Source organism: Barbus barbus (assembly GCF_936440315.1).
Source record: "Barbus barbus genome assembly, chromosome: 40".
Classification (NCBI taxonomy): domain Eukaryota; kingdom Metazoa; phylum Chordata; class Actinopteri; order Cypriniformes; family Cyprinidae; genus Barbus; species Barbus barbus.
This window is the reverse complement of record NC_136718.1, coordinates 24,875,141-24,894,229: the sequence shown is the minus strand read 5'-3', so window position 1 is coordinate 24,894,229 and position 19,089 is coordinate 24,875,141. Positions and strand designations below refer to the sequence as shown.

General features: G+C 36.4%; 2 protein-coding genes across 3 annotated transcripts in view; one reads left to right on the top strand and one right to left on the bottom strand.

The window, feature by feature from the left end:
• reeld1 (reeler domain containing 1) overlaps positions 1-4,524 on the top strand; it is a gene marked incomplete at both ends in the record, with an annotated part of 6,244 nt that extends 1,720 nt beyond the window's left edge. The window contains 4 exons of the mRNA XM_079400416.1: positions 386-611; positions 798-922; positions 3,257-3,372; positions 4,051-4,524. Of these exons, the coding sequence (XP_079256542.1) occupies positions 386-611; positions 798-922; positions 3,257-3,372; positions 4,051-4,524 (941 nt within the window). The remainder of the gene's footprint in view (positions 1-385; positions 612-797; positions 923-3,256; positions 3,373-4,050) is intronic.
• Positions 4,525-6,256: 1,732 nt separating this feature from the next.
• Positions 6,257-14,114, bottom strand: LOC306859666 (sodium/bile acid cotransporter 7-like). 2 transcript variants are annotated; one of them, XM_079400820.1, is made up of 12 exons: positions 13,890-14,114; positions 12,889-12,971; positions 12,677-12,813; positions 12,208-12,283; positions 10,630-10,668; positions 10,479-10,514; positions 10,265-10,348; positions 9,527-9,692; positions 8,996-9,047; positions 8,131-8,204; positions 7,861-8,038; positions 6,257-6,929 (listed from the first exon to the last, which is right to left on the bottom strand). In XM_079400820.1, exons 1-11 carry the CDS (start codon positions 13,987-13,989, stop codon positions 7,872-7,874), a joined length of 1,014 nt encoding a protein of 337 aa, XP_079256946.1. In that variant the 5' UTR covers positions 13,990-14,114; the 3' UTR covers positions 6,257-6,929; positions 7,861-7,871. The 2 variants fall into 2 exon arrangements, with proteins under 2 accessions (XP_079256946.1, XP_079256947.1); XM_079400821.1 differs by having other exon boundaries at positions 6,258-6,929; positions 7,893-8,038; positions 13,890-14,083.
• Between the last annotated feature and the right edge of the window lie 4,975 nt (positions 14,115-19,089).

The window sequence follows — 19,089 nt, the reverse complement described above, 5'->3', positions numbered from 1 at the left end:
TGATGATGATGAGGATGATGAGGATGATGCTGATGAAGGCAGTTTTAGCTGGTTATGTGATTGTGTGTGTGTTTCCCGCCCGTGGTGTGTGTTTCTCTCGTGGTGCGAGTGTCTCATCATGTGTGAACATGAAGCCCGGCCACATCAGCTCCTTCCCACAACACACACACACACACTCCACTGTCATCGTACGCACCAGCCGATCAGTGTACCTGCCACAACACACACTCACAGGTATCTATCTATCTATCTATCTATCTATCTATCTATCTATCTATCTATCTATCTATCTATCTATCTATCTATCTATCTATCTATCTATCTATCTATCTATCTATCTATCTACATACAAAGTGACTAATAGTTTGTGTGTTGTTCTGCTCAGTAACGGTTCAGAGTTCCCGGGCGTTTATGGGGTTTCTGCTGCAGGCTCGCTCCGTTCTGGAGGACCGTGTGGTCGGCGGTGAGTTCACGCTCCACCCTCCCAGCACACACACGCTGTCCTGCCTCAGCACAGACGACACCGTCACACACTCGGACAAGATGCTCAAGAGGAACCTGTCCTTCAGCTGGAGGGCCCCGACACAACCCAGCGGAGACCTGCGCTTTTAGTGAGAAAAACACCAGCTATACTGTGACTGTGGTACAGCTGGCTTAACCAGAACTAAATAGATTACGCTGTTCAAACAGCTTGCTATAAAAAAGCAGGGCTGTGCTATAGACTAGCATAGAGTTAATGTATTGTTACATGCAGACAACACGCAAATGTCACCATTTTATTCCCTTTCTCTCTGCAGCATCACACTGGTTCAGTCCTATTTTGTGTACTGGTCTCGAATCAGATCGGCAGTGGTGCATGATGGGACACGCAGTTCTCAGATCACTGACAGCGTTACAGGACATCCAATGGTGAACACGACAGGTGATTGTGACCAACACACACACACAATATACACAATAATAATTAACGGATCTGAATTTGACTTGGGTTAGAAAGAACCTAGCAACCACTCAGAACAGTATAGCAAGTTAACAACAACCCAGAATAACTAGAAACCACATAGCCACATGCTAAAACCACTCTGAACCCAGTGGCAACCAGTGCTGGGTACATTACTTTCAAATTGTAGTCTGTTACTGATTACAGATTACATGATGACATTTGATTTTCTCATGTATTCTGACTACTTCAGGATTACTTATGATCTAACGTATGACCTACATTTGAAATATTTTATGCAAATATGTCGTTAAATGATTGAAATAATAGCTTTAAATCACAGGGAGACTTATTTACTAAAAGTAAATATTTTCGGTCAAAGGGGTTTGACTGCTAAGTTTGGGAATCTCTGCATCACATGAACAAAAATGAATAAACATCAAAACATCAATGACATGCACAGTCTTCCAGGTTTTAGATATTTTTGTCAGTTATCCATCAGAAGTGTTTAGAAATGTGTGTAATTATTCATCTCATCCATGGTATAATTAACTGAGAGGTGCGTTTCTTCCCAAATGCAGAAGCATGTAGTGCAAATTTAAAAAAAAAAAGGAAAATTTTAGTAAAAAAAAAGAGAGAATCAGTACATTATTAATCATTTACTGTCATTGTGTGACTCATCTGCAATTGTGTAATCCATAAAAAAGTAACTGTAGTCTGATTATGAGTATTTTAAAATGTAATCAAATTACAAGTATTTACGTAATCCAGATTACATATAATCAATTACTGCTAGCACTGATAGCAACTGTGTAGCAATACCCTGGCAACCAACTAGAACATTCTATAAACTGCAAAGCAACAATCCCAAACATGCCAGCAACTGCATAGAAGCTTCTTCAGAACACTCTGAGCATATTAGCATTGTGCTTAGTGAGTTTAGCGCATTTTAACGGCACTTAAATGTGTTTAAATGCAAAAAATGTCATATTTTGCTCACAAAATGCAAACATTTATTTTATAGACCAATTTGGAGTAGTTAGATCACTTGCAGCTGCGTGCGCATTGAGGTGGCAGAAAAACACTGGTAGCAAGTGGAAGGAAACGGTTAAAATCCATGGAATAATAGAAAAAATGTATTGGATGTCAGAATCGGAATGCAATCATTTTTATAGAATACTGTCGTCAAAGACTCCATTTGAAGCTAAACGCAGACGTTTAAACGGACAGACTGTGGATTACCCTAACTTAAAGCATAAATTTGATTTAAACAATAGGTCTACATAATATTCACATATGCAGTTCATAGGGGACATATTGTTTTAGCCCTACAGTTTCAACATGAAATACTATTTAAACCTATAACATATGACTTAACATTTACTTTATCTCACAATTCTGACTATTTTTCTCGCAAAAGCAAATATATCTCCTAGTTTGGACTCAATTTAACTAGCGAATTTGTCATTAGCGAAGTTGGGGGTAACGCATTACAAGTAATGTGAGTTACGTAATCAGATTACTTTTTCAAGTAACTAGTAAAGTAATGCATTACTTTTTAAAAAACAAACAGATTCATTATTCCTCAAAATGAATAAAAACAGTGAAATGCAACTCAGAATATTATGTATTTAATCCCATTTTATTAACCAATGTCTTTGCTGCTGATCTTCGATGATCCAATTCAACCAAACTAATAAGCAAAAATTACTCTAGATAAACATGTTTTTTTTGTAATGCTGAAGTTTGTTGAACTTTCTTCTTCTGCGCTCTACTGTACAGACGTGAATTTACTTTCCCTTCAGCCTGAGGTTTATTCATTTCACTTTTGGTGTGAAAGGGCTCTTATGTTTGCCAAAAAAATAACTTTTTTATATTAAAAGCAAGCCCTTCCCAGATTTAACAAGTAACGTAACACATTACTTTCCGTAAAAAGTAACTAAGTAACGTAATTAGTTACTTTTTTAGGGAGTAACGCAATATTGTAATGCATTACTTTTAAAAGTTACTTTCCCCAACACTGTATATAAACTCATGATCCGAGCCGAGGGAAGAAGAGAGAATGACGAGTTAATTTTTCTTATCAGAACTGTGAGATATAATCTCGGAATTGCGAGAATAAAGCCAGAATTTGGAAATATAAACTGAAATGTACCTTTTTTTATATTCTTTTATTCCATGGCTTCCATAGATTGCTACTTTAAAACGGTCATTTTCTGCCACCAGATAGGCTCCGCCCACAAAAAACGTCATCGCTGTTTGCAAACACCGAAATTGGTCTATATTTAATGCTTTGTGTGTTTCTGTTTTGTGCAGCCTCACTACTGGAAAAAACGGGCAAACACACATCCCTGTCTACACACACTAATACATCTACACAAGCTAACACACACACCAACACACACATAATCACATCTACACACACTCACACATATGCACCACATAACACACACACCAACACACACATAATCACATCTACACACACTAACACATATGCACCACATAACACACACACCAACACACACTCAACACATAACACACACACCAACACACACTCAACACATAACACACACCCAACCCCATCTACACAAGCTAACACATATGTACCGTATAACACACACTCAACACACACCAGCACTCACTCAACACATAGCACACACATAATCGCATCTACACACACTAACACACACTCAACACACAACACACACACAACCCCATCTTTTAACACACACACTAACACACAGTCGTTAAATGCACCACATAACACACACACCAACACACACTCAATGCATAACACACACACTAACACACTTGCACCACATAACACACACTCAACACACAACACACACACAACCCCATCTTTTAACACACACACTAACACACAGTCGTTAAATGCCACCCAAATACTTTTGTCCTCGTCTACACAAACTTTACCAATCCCATCTTCATCTCAGAGCATCTCAACTCATAACATAAACACACCAACACCTGATAACACACACAAAACACACACCGTCCCAAATGCATCGTTACACACTCATGCATCTTTACACACGACAACGCAACCAACTCACACCTACACCCCTCCAGTACACACTCATAACACACAGTTCTTCACTGCATCCCTCCATCCCGAACCCTCACCAGCTCCCCGACGAGCCCTTTCCAACTTTTTCCCATCGCGGGAGCCCACAGAGGACGCCATTTCTCTGGCCCAGCGCAAAAAACACCTGTCTGATCGGTTTGGAGATGATCTCAATGGCCCTAAACAGGTCAAAGACCCAACTGGAGTCCCGGAAAGAGGCATCGAGAAGCCAGAGCATGTGCCCAGGCAGAGTGCATCCGAGCTGGGTTTGCTGCTGGGTCTCTCGGCCGCACTCGGCATGGCCATCGCCGTGGGGCTCCGGTACCTGCAGAGGAAACACTGTCGCAAACATACAGCCATGTCGCTGAATGACCGTAACCATGACAACATCATCCACGTGCAGGAGTGCGGAGATCTGGTGCAGGTGCGCAAAATACGGCAGAACAGTTTCCTGGTGCTGCAGGCCGAATACAATCTCATCACTCCGACGGGGAACTGAACAAGCACACAATACTGTCTTTGAAAGAAATTACATTTAAAACGTTTGGGGTTGGTCAGATTCTTTAATGATTTGGAAATTAGTCTCTACTGTGCACCAAGGCTGCATTTATTTGGTCAAAAATATATAAATATAAATATTCTGAGATATTAAAACACCTATCTTCTAACTCTAACACTCTCTATTCTAATTTTATTTTATTTATTTGTTTTCTTTTTATTTTAAAAATCAACACTTAAGTTGACCTCTAACACTTGCACTCTCTATTTCGTTTAAGTGATCTTAAATAATGAATTTAAATTTTCAAAATTTAATTCTAACAAATAAGTGTGTTTAAAAACTATCCAAAATTAAAAATAATTTGTTTATAATTTCTGCATAGGAGAGACTTGGTGTTGTTTCCAAACAGAAGGAAATATATCGGTAATCGGCCAAAATTAGTTGAAAATATCGGCATATCGGATATCGGCAAAATCCTATATTGTGCATCCCTAATAAATAAATATATATATACCTTGCTGCATGTACTGTTAGGTAAACTGAGACTTATAGCACTTGCATATCATTGCTCTTTTGTTGATTTTGATTGCTTCCATTGTCCTCATTTGTAAGTCACTTTGGATAAAAGCATCTGCTAAATGTAAAATGTATATTATAACGATTTAGGCTGTTTTCTGTTTGAATGCAATTTATCCCTCAAACCTTTTGGGTAGGACAACATGATAAAACATCCTAACACCACCCAGAAAACTCTAGAAAATGTATTGAATTACCTTAGCAACCACCCAGAACATCCAAGCAACTGGCTTCCAACTGGCCACAAAAACTTAAAACCTTCAAACACACAGCTTTTCAAACTACTTCAGACTTTCTGGCTAAGCTTTCTCAAGTTTGTCTTAAAACTATTTAGCTCAGTTGAAATAGAAAGTTCTGTTAAGAAGAGAAATGTCTTTACTGTTGCTTAATGTGGAAGCCTGTTTCTGCCACTGAATAAAAAATAAATAAAAATGCAACTACATTTTCTCATCTTTTTTTTTCACAGAATTGCAAAGTTGCAATTGTGTGTTATAAAGTATTGGAAATTTACTTTGCAACTAGAGTTTATGTCTTGCAATTCTGAGAAAAAAAACAAAAAAAAAAGAGTTGGAATTGCGAGATTAAAAAAATCGCATGGTTTAATGCATCCTTTCGAATAAAGGTTTTGATTACTTACTGACCCCAAACTTTTGAACATTAGTAAAGAATGTAAATAATCCTTAGATGACCTGGTATGTCCCACAATGCAATGCACTCATATGGCACAGTCCATTTCTAATGTCAATTTTAATGTCTTTCTTGACTCATTATGTGATCAAAGTGGCAAAAGACATCTTTACATAAAATGTTATGCTATTTTCTATAAAACTGCTTTTTAACCCACAGCATGCTACTCTTTAAATGCACGTAAACCTCCTCAGACTGTAAGACAAAAAAGCAAAAATTGCTTTTGCCTTTACTGAAGATTAAATATCAACTGTTTAAAAACCACAAATGATGAATATTAGTCTGAATACTAGTTAAAATACTCAGTTTAAACCATAAGATGCAATAGAAACGTTTTAATACAACAGCATCTATTAAAAGGTAAATCAAGGTTTAATTTAGTCTGTTTCAGTGTTTTCACTGAAACAACTCGTTTAATTTTTGATAAATGTTCAGTCTGTATTTGATTTGAAAAATGGAATGAATGATTAAACAAATTTAATAAATAGATTTATTTTCAAAGCATTGTGTATTTGTGGTCGTCACAATTGATTTGTTGTAATTTCTTTTACATTTTTACATCAGAAAAATTTGCACACAAAACCTCATTTAAACAGAATTTAACAATCTTTATTGTCTTCAGTAACATAACATGTCAAATGGTGTCGCCGTCACTACAGCTGACCTTGTACTGCATCAGAATAAATGAACAATGAGTCAGTAATACTCTCATCATTATGTAAATGTGAAGGATGTTAGCAGTGCAATTTCACTTATTTTTACTGCTGTAAAAATCCCCAAAGCCCAATGAACACACATGAATACACAAAACATTCTTCTTGGATGTCTAAAAAACAAAAATAAATCCATTTGACAAAGTCTGAGTGCCATTGAAGTAAGAAAAGATTTTACACTTCATATAAAAATAAAAATAGACATTCAGGTATCTGTTTATAAAAGCTCATGGAATGGTCTGTAGTCCCTGTGCTGAGGCCGGAGGCCGCCTGAGGTCCCGTGGGTCACGTTAAGGCACTTAATCTCATGTATACATCCACCTGATTGGCATCACGTCTGGTTTGGTCTTGTTGATTCTGGTCTGGTTTGGCTCAGCCAAGTGTTTCACAGCTTCCAATCGACAGTGTAGTTCATATGGGTGTTAGAGTCTGTAAGGGAAGTCAATTAAAGAGTTAAAACAGACCCAAATTAACTTTGATCCAACATACAGCAGCACAGTAATGTCTCGTCTGTCATTTCAACATCTTGTGAAACAGATTTTAAGTTCAAGTTTTTAAAAGAAATAAAATATCTGATATGCACATTAGAGTTGTGAGCACAAATTAACATGAAATATTTAGTTTTATGCCCATGTTGTCATTCTAGATATGACACGTTCAAATTAATGTTTTTTTCTAGCAGTTTCACAAAATAATAATAAATTGAATCAGCGATTGGCATCCAATTTTTTTTTTTAAATCAAGGTTTCCTATCTTGGGTTCATAAATTGATCTAACAATTAATTAAATAATAAAAATACATTTATATAAACTGTAATTCATTTATTAAAAATGTAAAACTAAAATCCATATAAAATATTATTATTATTAATATTATATAAAATATTTATATAAATAAACTTGATTATGTATATCATTATTAAATTATTAATTAAAAAACATTGTTAGTTAATTTATTCACTATTATAAATTAACTAAAAACAATTAGAAAAGATGAATTGCATGTTATGTGACTTGATAAATCTACGTCAGAGAACTACAAACATGCAAATGTGTCGTTAAATATTCATTTAAAATTACAGATATACTTATTTTAGGTAGGGGTTTGTCTGACAAAAACATTTTATGAACCCATTATTTAAATTGCAGAAAATTGTGAACTGAATATATTACATATTTAAATGGAAGAATGTTTTTTTTCCTAGATGTAAATAAATGCTACAAAATTTAAATATGGTAAATTAAAGATGGAAAAAAAATAATTCACTTTTTTCACAAAAACATCTTATAATTGTGGGATTATTTCTTATTTCAACTTTATATTTCACAGACAGTACTGTTTACATTTTCTCACACTTACAGCAGTTTTGGTCAAATCTGTGTGTGCGCTACCTTCTGTCTGCCGCTCATCCATGTTTTAATGGAGGGCAGTAAGATGCTTCCCAGCAGGATCTGAGCAGGATGATAGATCAACAGAGGCACTGATATCAGAGACAGATGCTCATAACCCTCAAACACAATCTTCAGCATGGGAATACCTACAAAAACACACATCAAACATGAGCTTTCAGCTAGAGAAGGTAGGAAACCATTCATATTTGCTTTACTCAGACAGACGTGTGTGTTTTACCTAAAGTGAGGGATTTATGAGTCGCACAAAACATGATGGCAACCGAATCAGCCGTAGTGAAACCAGAGGATTTCCTGAAAACATCATATACATATAAACAGATTACAGTTTTTCTCGATTGCTTAAACACTATAATCAGGCTTTTGAACTCAAATTTCAAAACCATAACCATTTCACGCATTTGTGAAAAAGCACTTCCCTAAACTATAAACACTATTCCCTGCTTTAACACACGAGTCAGATTTGGTGAACTGTTGCTGCAAAACTCTACACACAAATCCCTACATTTCTCAGCGCTTACACCATGTGCTCATTTAGAAAGCAAAACTTGAGCTCAGCACAACTTGAGCTCAGTTAGCTCACAATTACCCAAGTGGAAACACTAGGAGTCAAAATTGATCACACACCAATCAGAACCTTTGATGGATAAAGGGCTAAAGTCAGCTTACAGTGAGGCTTTGGTGCATTTCTCAGATCAGAAATGATATTTTAAAAACTACTTGTTCAACCTCCACATCATCTAGTCACTTGTGCACATCATACAAGCAGTTTCTCATTCTTTTCAACAAGTTGTGATTGCTTTAGTACATTGATGCAACTGATTATGTACATTTGTCTGCGGTTTCCTACATTTTCAGTTGCTAATATCATGTTGCTCAAAATATATGATATAGATCTCTGTGCAGTAGTCTTACCACTCAAAACATCTAGTCATTAATTGTCAATCAAATGTGTCCAAAATGAAAGTTAAACCCGAAAAACAAACAGCTTAATAATCATACCAAATAATGTCTAAACCAACAGACAGAGGAAAGACCCACTATGACAGAAAACAAATGTGTTTCTGTGAACTTATGTTTCTCACCTTGTAGACAAGAAAAATACCAAGGCCATGAAGCTCAACTGAATGGAAAATACTGAAAAATGAAGGGGGGAGGGACAAACAATATTAATGATATACATTCATAGGCTTACGGCAAATATGTCACCCTGGACCACAAAAAATGTGAAATTGGGATTTATACATCATCTGAGAGCTGAAAAAATAAGCTTTCCATTGATGCATGGTTTGTTTGGATATTTGACCGAGATATAATCTGAGCGTGCAAAAAAACTAAATACTGAGAAAATCACCTTTAAAGTTGCCCAAATTAAGTTCTTAGTCATGCATATTACTAATCAAAAATTACATTTTCATATATTTACAGTAGTAAATTTACAAAATAGCTTCATGGAACATGATCTTTACTTAATATCCTAACTGATTTTTAAGAAAAATTTATAATTTTGACCCATACAGTGTATTTTTGGATATTGCTACAAATATACCTGTATTAGGACTGGTTTTATGCTCCAGGGTCACATATGTTTCCTGCACTGAAAACAACACACTCACTGATGAAGACGATGATGAGCAGGCTCAGATGGTCCAGCTCTATGTTGGGGTTGGAGAAGGTGTCGCAGAAGGTGGTGTAGATGATCATGAGCAGAACGACGCTGCTCACCGTCCCAAACGGAGGCTTCCTGCGGTCCAGACACTCTCTCAGGAACCTCCTGCACACCTACATGCACAACACATGCTCAATCACAGCAGTGTCTTCCTATTAACTTCATTTCTGCTGTTAAATCATTTAGGACAGAAACATTAACATTAGCTCCTACTCCTTTCTCATACAGGCACTATTTCCCATTTTTACATGTGAAATGAGATTCTGTCCATTGATTTTCCTCAAAAGGCAGATTTTAGATTTTACTATTGCACTTTGTTGATAGATTAAAATATAGTAAATTAAAGGTGCACCAAGCGATGATGTAGATATCTGAAAGCACCAAAACAAACACACCCATAGCCTAATAGGACCTCGCCCTTATTTTGATATCTCCACCCCACATGTACATACACATCCCTGGCATAACAACGATCTTTTACTATTGCACTTTATTTATTGTTTGTCTGTGTATCCGTCATAGATTAATTCAAAATTATTATAGATTAGGTCAAACAAAACATTATCTTAATTAAGGATTAGAAGTGATATTACTACTCTTTTGTTGACATTTGGTAGGTTGTGTGAAATAATGAGGATCAAAACACATTTAGAGCACAATTTACTAAAACAACTCCCTCACTCACCTGTCCAACTATGAGTGGGACGACCACCGTCATGAAAAGCTGCGAGAAAATGGAGGAGAACGGGACAGACGACGAAGAGCCCAGCTATAAACATACACAAAAAATATATGCTCAAGATATTATAGAACAAAGCTAAATAGAACACACAACATGCTTATTGTTCAGCACATTCACAGTGAACAGAAAACAAATAACAGAAGAGTTTTATACTCACAAACACCAGCAGCAGAAGAGGAGTGACCACAATCCCCTGTAGACAGGACAGAGAAATGGCTCTCTCACATTATGCTTTTATTTCTGTTCTTTTGTTTGTCTATTTGTCTCTTTTCTCCTCCCTTTTTATCTTTCTGTAGTATCAGACTTACCAGAAAACTCCCAAATGCAGAATTGAAAATGGCTGCAGCCTGTAAAGAGAAAAAATACATATACATTAAATACATAAACATTAAAAAAAATGTATCTACTATGTGCACAAAATATTGTGATTGGCTGGTTGTAGAGTTATAATTTGTGGAACAAAGTTTGATTATAACAGTGATTGTAACAGTTTTGCAGTGGTCTATTTGTAAAGTTTTGATGAAATACTTTTGTAAAGTTGTGATTCCTGTGGAGAGAACTTGAATGTAAAACTGTGATGTGTTTGTAAAGTTGTGATGTGGTGGTTTTTGTGATGGGCATAAGCTTGTAAAGCTGTAATCATTGTGATGAGAGGCATTTGTAAATTCTATGGTTTTATTTATTTTGTACACCAAATGTTGTGATCGTTCTGTTGGAAAGTTATGATTTCTAGAACAAAGTGTGATGTTAACAGCAATCATGATTTTGTGGTGAGGTCTGTTCATAAAGTTTTGATAAAAACCCAGTTGTAAAGTTGTCACCCACATGGAGGAATGTATTTGTAAAGTTGTGATTGCTGTGAAGAAGTTTTTAAAGCAAGCTTATAAAGAAATTATAATTGTAATGAAATGTGTTTGTAAAGTTGTGATTGTTGTGATAGAATGTGTTTGTAAAGTTGTGATTGTTGTGATAGAATGTGTTTGTAAAGTTGTGATTGTTGTGATAGAATGTGTTTGTAAAGTTGTGATTGTTGTGATAGAATGTGTTTGTAAAGTTGTGATGAATGTGTTTGTAAAGTTGTGATTGTTGTGATATAATGTGTTTGTAAAGGTGTGATTGTTGTGATATAATGTGTTTGTAAAGTTGTGATTGTTGTGATAGAATGTGTTTGTAAAGTTGTGATTGTTGTGATAGAATGTGTTTGTAAAGTTGTGATGAATGTTTTTGTAAAGTTGTGATTGTTGTGATAGAATGTGTTTGTAAAGTTGTGATGAATGTGTTTGTAAAGTTGTGATTGTTGTGATAGAATGTCTTTGTAAAGTTGTGATGAATGTGTTTGTAAAGTTGTGATTGTTGTGATAGAATGTCTTTGTAAAGTTGTGATGAATGTGTTTGTAAAGTTGTGATTGTTGTGATAGAATGTGTTTGTAAAGTTGTGATTGTTGTGATAGAATGTGTTTGTAACGTTGCATTGAGTGCAAACTTGTAAAGATTTTACGTGATCATTAAAGATCATTGTGATGAAATGCATTTGTAAAGTTGTGATACTTGTGATTGTGTAAAGTTGTTACCCATAAAACAGAATGTGTTTGTAAAGTTGTGATTGCTGTAATGAAATGTGTTTGTAAAATTGTAACGAATGTGTTTGTCGTTGCTGTTATGATGGATGCACGCTTGTGACATTGTGACCATTGTTATGAAAGATTTAAATTTGTAAATTTTTATTTCTAAACGGGACTATTAGTTATCTATTACACCAAATGGTGTTATTGTTCTGTTGGAAAGTTTTTGTTTTTCCAACAGTGTGATAAAAATGATCATGACTTTATAGTGAGGTCTGCTTGTAAAATTTGTATGATGCATTATAGTTTTTATCATTTTTATACCTCATTTCCTCCTACAGCTTTAGTAAGGATGACAGCAGAGGAAACAGGAGGAGGCATACAAGCAACCGTCTGCAACCTGAGAGAGAGAGAGCAGTTAGTAAATAATTACACACATAATTTGCACTTAAATCACATTTGTTTCCCACTGTATATACAGAAAGGAGCGAGCAACGCTCTACTATAGTCACTTCAGGAAATTTCAGTGAATGGTTGTGCTGTAGTGACTCATAATCTTAAATGTTATAAAAACATGAAAGTCTGTTCTGTCTGTGAAAGGCCGTGTGGAGGTTGCAGGTGAGCACAAGGCCTCTCTAGCAGGAAAATAACCAAAAGCGCCAACACAGAAGACCTCTGAGATCCAGTTACACTCAGCACAAACCTACCGACAGAGACTCCATTCAGCCGAGCGGTGAACAGGTAGAGAAGGTGACTGTGTGCAAGGAAGAGGACTGAAAATACATGCACTCACCCTCTGAGAAGCCATTCGTTGATCGCCGTTAGAGCCAGAACTTTGAGAAGAAGCCAAATGGCGATGGGGAAAAATACTAGCGTGAATGTCTGGATGAAGAAATGCAACTTCACGTGCATCAATGCACTGGCTAGCTCCTGAAAACAGAGCAAAACTGACATTAGTTTTTAAAAATCTATTAAATTATAAAAACCAAACAGCCACCATCATACCTCTGTTTTCAATGACAAGCCACTGTTAAAGAAAATAACAGATACGGCAACATATGTGATGGTGATCTCCGGCCGAAGAGGACCTGAAAGAGAACAGACCTTATTGATCATGGGGTAATAATAGCATGAGGTAATATGTACGTAAAATGTATTTCAATGTTTTGGGACACTAGGGTAATAGCATGGCAATTTGGACAGGTAAGCATGGTTTTCTTCAGTCTCTCTTTGGCGTACAACATAAATATTACAGTTTATGAAGATGATAGTTATTCAGTATCACATTATAACCGTGTACATCATAGTGCCCTCAATGTACTGTTTTGTAAGGGAAGGGATAATCAAACTGGTATATCAGTTATAAACCAATATATCAAGTGGTATTTCTCAAGTCAAAACAAACTGATATACTGTGATTGTTTTCTATATTAGATATTCATATTGGTGGAAAAACATACTGATGATTTTTGCTATAACAGTCCTGATCAATAGAGAAAACCCAAATCTCATTTGTTTCTATCTATAACTACGTATATAACCTTCAAACTTAAAGGCATTTTAAACAACCAAACGAATAGGTATCAAGGCAGTGCTTAATGCTCTCCCATACAAATAAACAGGAAAAACAGACTGGAAGACAAACAGGATTATTCAGATCCGGGTGTTGCAACGTGTCACAATGACAACTAACTACACTCAAAACAACCACAAACCACAGCGATTAAACACTGTATGATACAATTCAGATCAACTTCATCATGAACACATGCATTTAGATTGAGACATCCAAAACATTTAACCCTAACTCACATAATAACTACTTACACTTTATGTCAATGCACAAACTATCATTGCTCACTCCCTTGTTTTGTCATATTCATGCACATAAGTCATCTTGATCATGTTCTTATGTTGATCACAGTAAAATGCTTTATTAGCAATGCATTAACTGATTTGAAAGTTTTTATAGACATGATCAGTCCAGAGATTTGTCCGGTACTCACCTCCTTTCACTCCCACGAACGGCGCGAGCTTGGCGCACGCGATCACGAGCACTATACCGATGATAAACCATTCTTTACGCACGCGACCGATCAGCCCCATCGCCCATCAAACCGACGAGCATCTAAAACCGACGAGCCTCTCTCTTCCGGACACATAAGCGATACCGTAACAACCGCAGTCACAGCGCAAGAGCTTTGTGTGAATATACGAACATGAATATTAATAAGATCCAGAGACAAGCCCCGCCCCCTGTTCCAGGATTGGTCAGGTACCGATAACAACCATGGCACGCTCATGAATATTTAGCCTACTATTGTTGCGTTTGGTAATCAAGCACGTTTAGAATTGTCTGCATTTGTATTTAATGTTAATAAGCAATGGCTTATGAGTATTAAATACTCCGTAATGACTTGTATAAGAGCGCACAGCGCATGGAAATGCAGCTGTAATCTCTTGCATTCACACATTTTATGAATTGACTTTGATTTAAAATAAACCATTCTAGTATATAGTAAAACTAGAAAACTAGGCCTATTCATTTTTTTCTTGACAAGAAATTTTTTAATCTTTTTCATGAGCTTAAATGTGATTTAATGATGAAATTTGTGAAAATTAAATTATTTCAGATTTCAGATGGAAATGATGAAAAAAATAATAAAGTCTTATTTTTGTAATCATCTTTTTAATAAGTGATCACAGAAACCATTTCATACAAAGCCAGGAAAATTACAAATTTACAGTTCATTGTTGTATCTCTTGACTCGTCAAGCTGCTCCTCTTCATCAGGCATCCTCATCATCCTCAGTGAGTGAGACGCACTAAACTCTGGATCTGGTCTGGCCTGGTCTCCTCAACAGAGAGAGGCAAGTCCCCGTCCACTTCTGTGTAACTATGGGCTGTACATTTAAGAAAAAGTGAAAATTACTAATTCGGAAACACACTCTTGTTAATAAATGTATACCAAGTTCTTTCAAGAAAAAAAAAAAACTTACTCCCACAGGGAAAGACAGAAGTCATCCTCTTCCAGACAGCAGACAGACAGAAGGACACTGCAGACCCTGCACAGGAACATAGAGACATACTCTTAAAACCTAAATCGCTCTTATGTTAGAAGTATGCGCCATCTAGTGATAAACTACAATAAAACACCATCAAACTGCCTGTGTACTAGAAATCATCTGACCATTTACCAATTGAAATCTTAATAACGTGAAAAAAACCTAAGGTATGTGTATCAGTTGAATTTACGAATCGTGTTATTTGCAATATTATAAAATGATCGTAAATAATTGTGGTTCGTTTTCGTGCATGAGTAGCATTGCTTCATTTAAACAGCCATAAAATCAGAATTCCGCTGAACAAGAGCAAATATCTGAACTCTATCACTTAACACTGATTATTATTAGCCTATTATTATTATTCATAGCAGCCCTATACAGGCTATAAAACAGAAAACACGCTACACAACATAACACAAGACAATCCGTGCAGGAAAAGTTATAAAAGTTTTAATAAATGAAATATATGAAATAGTTTAATGTCTCACTTGTTGCATTGGAGTTTTGCATGTTCGAAGTGATTGAAGAAATTAACTCCCTTCCCTGGGTTATATTTCGTCCAGAGCCCTTAAACATTTGTATTCTACAATAGTTTTTCTTCTCAAAGCTCGGACTGATTTTGCCAGCTCCTCCCGTTTCGTCGCCTGCACTTCCTATTTCTGATAACTCACTCACAAAACCTGGCGCGCGCGCTCAGACACACGCTGCTCTCGCCCAGAGAGTGCGCGCGCTTACAGCGTCTCTCCTGTCCCGTGCACTCACTCACACATCTCTCTGTACTCATGCGTTAGATATGAACTCTTTTCGCACCTGAATTAAGCGTTGTCAAAAGTTATCATTATGCACTTTTAAAAAGTATCTCAAAACACAAACTGGTTATTGCACTTTGTTTTACTACTTTATCTCTTTCATGTTTGTATTTGTATTTTCTTTTCTGTGAATGCACATATGTATCTCTCTGTAAAATACTTTGTAAACACTTTTTAAAGGCGCTATATAAATAAAGCTTTAACCTTTTAACCTCCATGACTGACCGATGAAAATACTTTGTGAAATCTAATTGAGGGAATTGAATCTGGGGCAAGTTCAAGCTCACACCTGTGTCCAATGGTTTGCTCTGGTTTCCTGACTGAACGACATGTTTCCTGGAAACACTTGCACTCTTTGCAGTCTTTGCACTTAACCACTTGACTACTTATATGACGTATTTCCTGTATTTGGCCCAAGTGTCCAAGTGAGGATGAAGACCACAAGTGTGTGTAGAGCTTTTCTTTACCTGATCGGACACTTATAGTGTTGTAAAAGTGTTTACATAGTTTTATTTTTATTTTAAATACTTGCATTTTAAAATCAACAAATAATGCATTTTAAAATCAACTTCTAAATGTTTGTTCAGTAGTCCCTATAACATGACTCAGTTTAATTTGTGGTGCTTCTAATTAAGTGATAAAAAAGCAGTTGCAAATGTTTTACAAAATAAATATCACCACTACTCATCTTTGCACCAATACAACGTGCAAGACTTTGTTTTTCTACCAGGGTTATGTAGGCTAATATCTAATCATTATATTAATAGGCTATTTAGGTTTCCGAGACCTCTCGCGAAATCTCGGCATAAATCTCATGATTTATTCCAAAACATGATGCATGATGGGATACTCTAAACCTCGAATAGCGCTCCGGAGCAGTATATAAGATAGTGTGGATTCAGTGTGCGTTAAGGGCACTGCACTGCCAGCTATGCGTCTTTTCCACCTGAGACAGTCTTGCGCATAACTTCCTGTCGCGCGCACGCGCTCTCGAGTGACAAAGACCGCAAGTGTGGCCTCTGATACAGCGATACATGCAGTCTGCAACAGTCACACTATCAGAAATCAAGAGCAAATCTCTAAACTCAATCACTCATCACTGATTATTACAATTATAAAACAGAAAACCCACAACATAAGACAAACCGCTTTTCCCAACTTTCTTAGAAATATTTACAGTTGTAGATAAAATAAACAACATATATTTAGTACACAAATATTTTAAACTTCTCTTTTTTTTTATTTATTTATATATATTTTTTTTTACAAATGAACAGTTTATGGAAGTTTTAATATATAAAATATAGTTTATTGACTCACTTGTATTGTAGTTTTGCATGCTCGATGCGATTCGAGAAATGATCTCCAGCTGGATTTAAGGAATAGCCTACTTCGCCCAGAGCACAGGATAAGAAAAATCATTCTCAAACTGATTATAATCTGTACTTCCTCTGGTATTTAGCAGACGGTGCCAAACGACAGTCAAGCCCGTGTAACACTTTTTTTTTTTTGGTGAGTCATGCAAACCAAAGAGCGATGCTTGAGAAAAAGAGGAAGGAGCACTGAATCCAATCTGGCTTCCATCGCCATAACCATCGCCGGAAACCATGCACATGGGGCGAGGTTCAGAATTGTGCTGTAATATATAAATACAACTCATTATATATGAATGATGCATTTTTATATAGGGCTTTATTGTGTATTGCTGTACACCCAAAGTGCTTTACAATCATGTGGGAGGGTCTCTCCTTAACCACCACCAGTGTGCAGCATCCACTTGGATGATGCGACGGCAGCCACAGTACAACGGCGCCAGAGCGCTCACCACACACCAATGGAAACTTGAACCGTTAGAACTTGAACCGTTACACCTCTCCACACAATATATATGGTTTACAGGCTGGTCCCAGGTACACACAAAGACATTTCTACACAAAAGACATTTCTCTCTACACACTAAAAGACATTCACCACCTACTGATGTAATGATAGAGCCTGCAGAAACAGTTATCAATTCATCTTAGTGATTTTTTTCAATGGATTGGATCCACATTATAAAGGCAGCATAGGGATAGTGGGTGAGTCAAAAGATTATACAAGTGGGCAGTAATTAAATGAAAATGTCACAAGATTTGTCTCAAATTTATGGGCAGGAAGTATCAAATGAGGTTTGAGAATTAAAGCTCAACCTAAAGTCCTGATCAGTTTCAGGAGTTTTGATGATGTTCCCTCATCAGCAGATGATAGCTTGGAATACTATAAATAAGAAATAAATAAAAACTTCAAAGTCAAAATTTAGATTCAGAAAATACTGTTTTCTATAGTTCTAAAATATTAGCTCTAAAACATTAGTTCTAAACAATAACCACTAATATCTGGAAAAGTGAAAATCAATTTGTCAAATGTTTTAGCTTTAAAGGTGACTTCTGTAAATTAAAACCAGATGTGATTATTTCAAACAGGTTTAAAAAGAATGATTGAGAAGAAGCCAAGTGAACAAATTAACAAATTGAAAGATTCTGGGCCTGTTCAAATACTCACACTTACACTTACAGTCTTGTACTTGAGCCCTTGTCTACTCACATGATGCTTTTCCTGTGTTTGGCCCAAGTGAGCATGAAGACCACAAGTGTGTGTATAACTTTTCATTACATGATGGGACACACGTATTATGTTGAATAAATGCAAGTGTTTACAGAGCTTTGTTCTGATTTTCTGGCTCAGTATTTGAGGCTGGAGGTTGATGATGATCAGTGAAATGGGGTTTTGCTAGTGTTATCAGATTGCCATCTATGTCACTTGGAGTGATTGACATCCGTTTAACAACCTGGCAATGGATATAAATGAAAAGCTAGTTTCATTTGGCTAATGCAGGAAACTATTGCAGAATAAAATAGTAAAAGTTACATCATTATGAGCCCAAAATATGTTATTTGCCTGCTTTACACGGGCATGATGATTCCTTCTGATGGAACAGTGAAGTACTTTCTCTCTCTCACACACACATTTTTCACTGTGTAGCAACTTATCAGCAAACAATAGGTGCTGGCTGCAGTCCAGGGCTTGATGTGTGCATAAGAGTGCGTGCCAGTGACAGAAGTCCAGGTGATCGGTTTATTCACAGTGTCAGGGGGAAACCATTTTCTGGTCTTATCAATTGTACCAGCACTGAACAATAGGGATCTGGCGTAAAACATGGGTCAAACCGGATGTGCGGATCACTCCATTGTGGCGACCCCTGATAAAAGGAGCAAGCCGAAGAAAGAGAGAGAGCACAGAACAATAGGGGCTGGTTATCCAGGCATGCAGCCAGGTGTCTGTCTAAGAGTACA

What these genes read in the sequence shown, in the direction of transcription:
- LOC306859666 (XM_079400820.1), bottom strand. Translation starts at nt 13,989, where the DNA reads ATGGGGCTGATCGGTCGCGTGCGTAAAGAATGGTTTATCATCGGTATA. An exon ending in CTGCATTTGGGAGTTTTCTG is followed by an intron (nt 10,515 to 10,629) that starts GTAAGTCTGATA and finishes TCCTGTCTACAG; the next exon opens with GGGATTGTGGTCACTCCTCT. An exon ending in GCTCATCATCGTCTTCATCA is followed by an intron (nt 9,048 to 9,526) that starts GTGAGTGTGTTG and finishes TTCATTTTTCAG; the next exon opens with TATTTTCCATTCAGTTGAGC.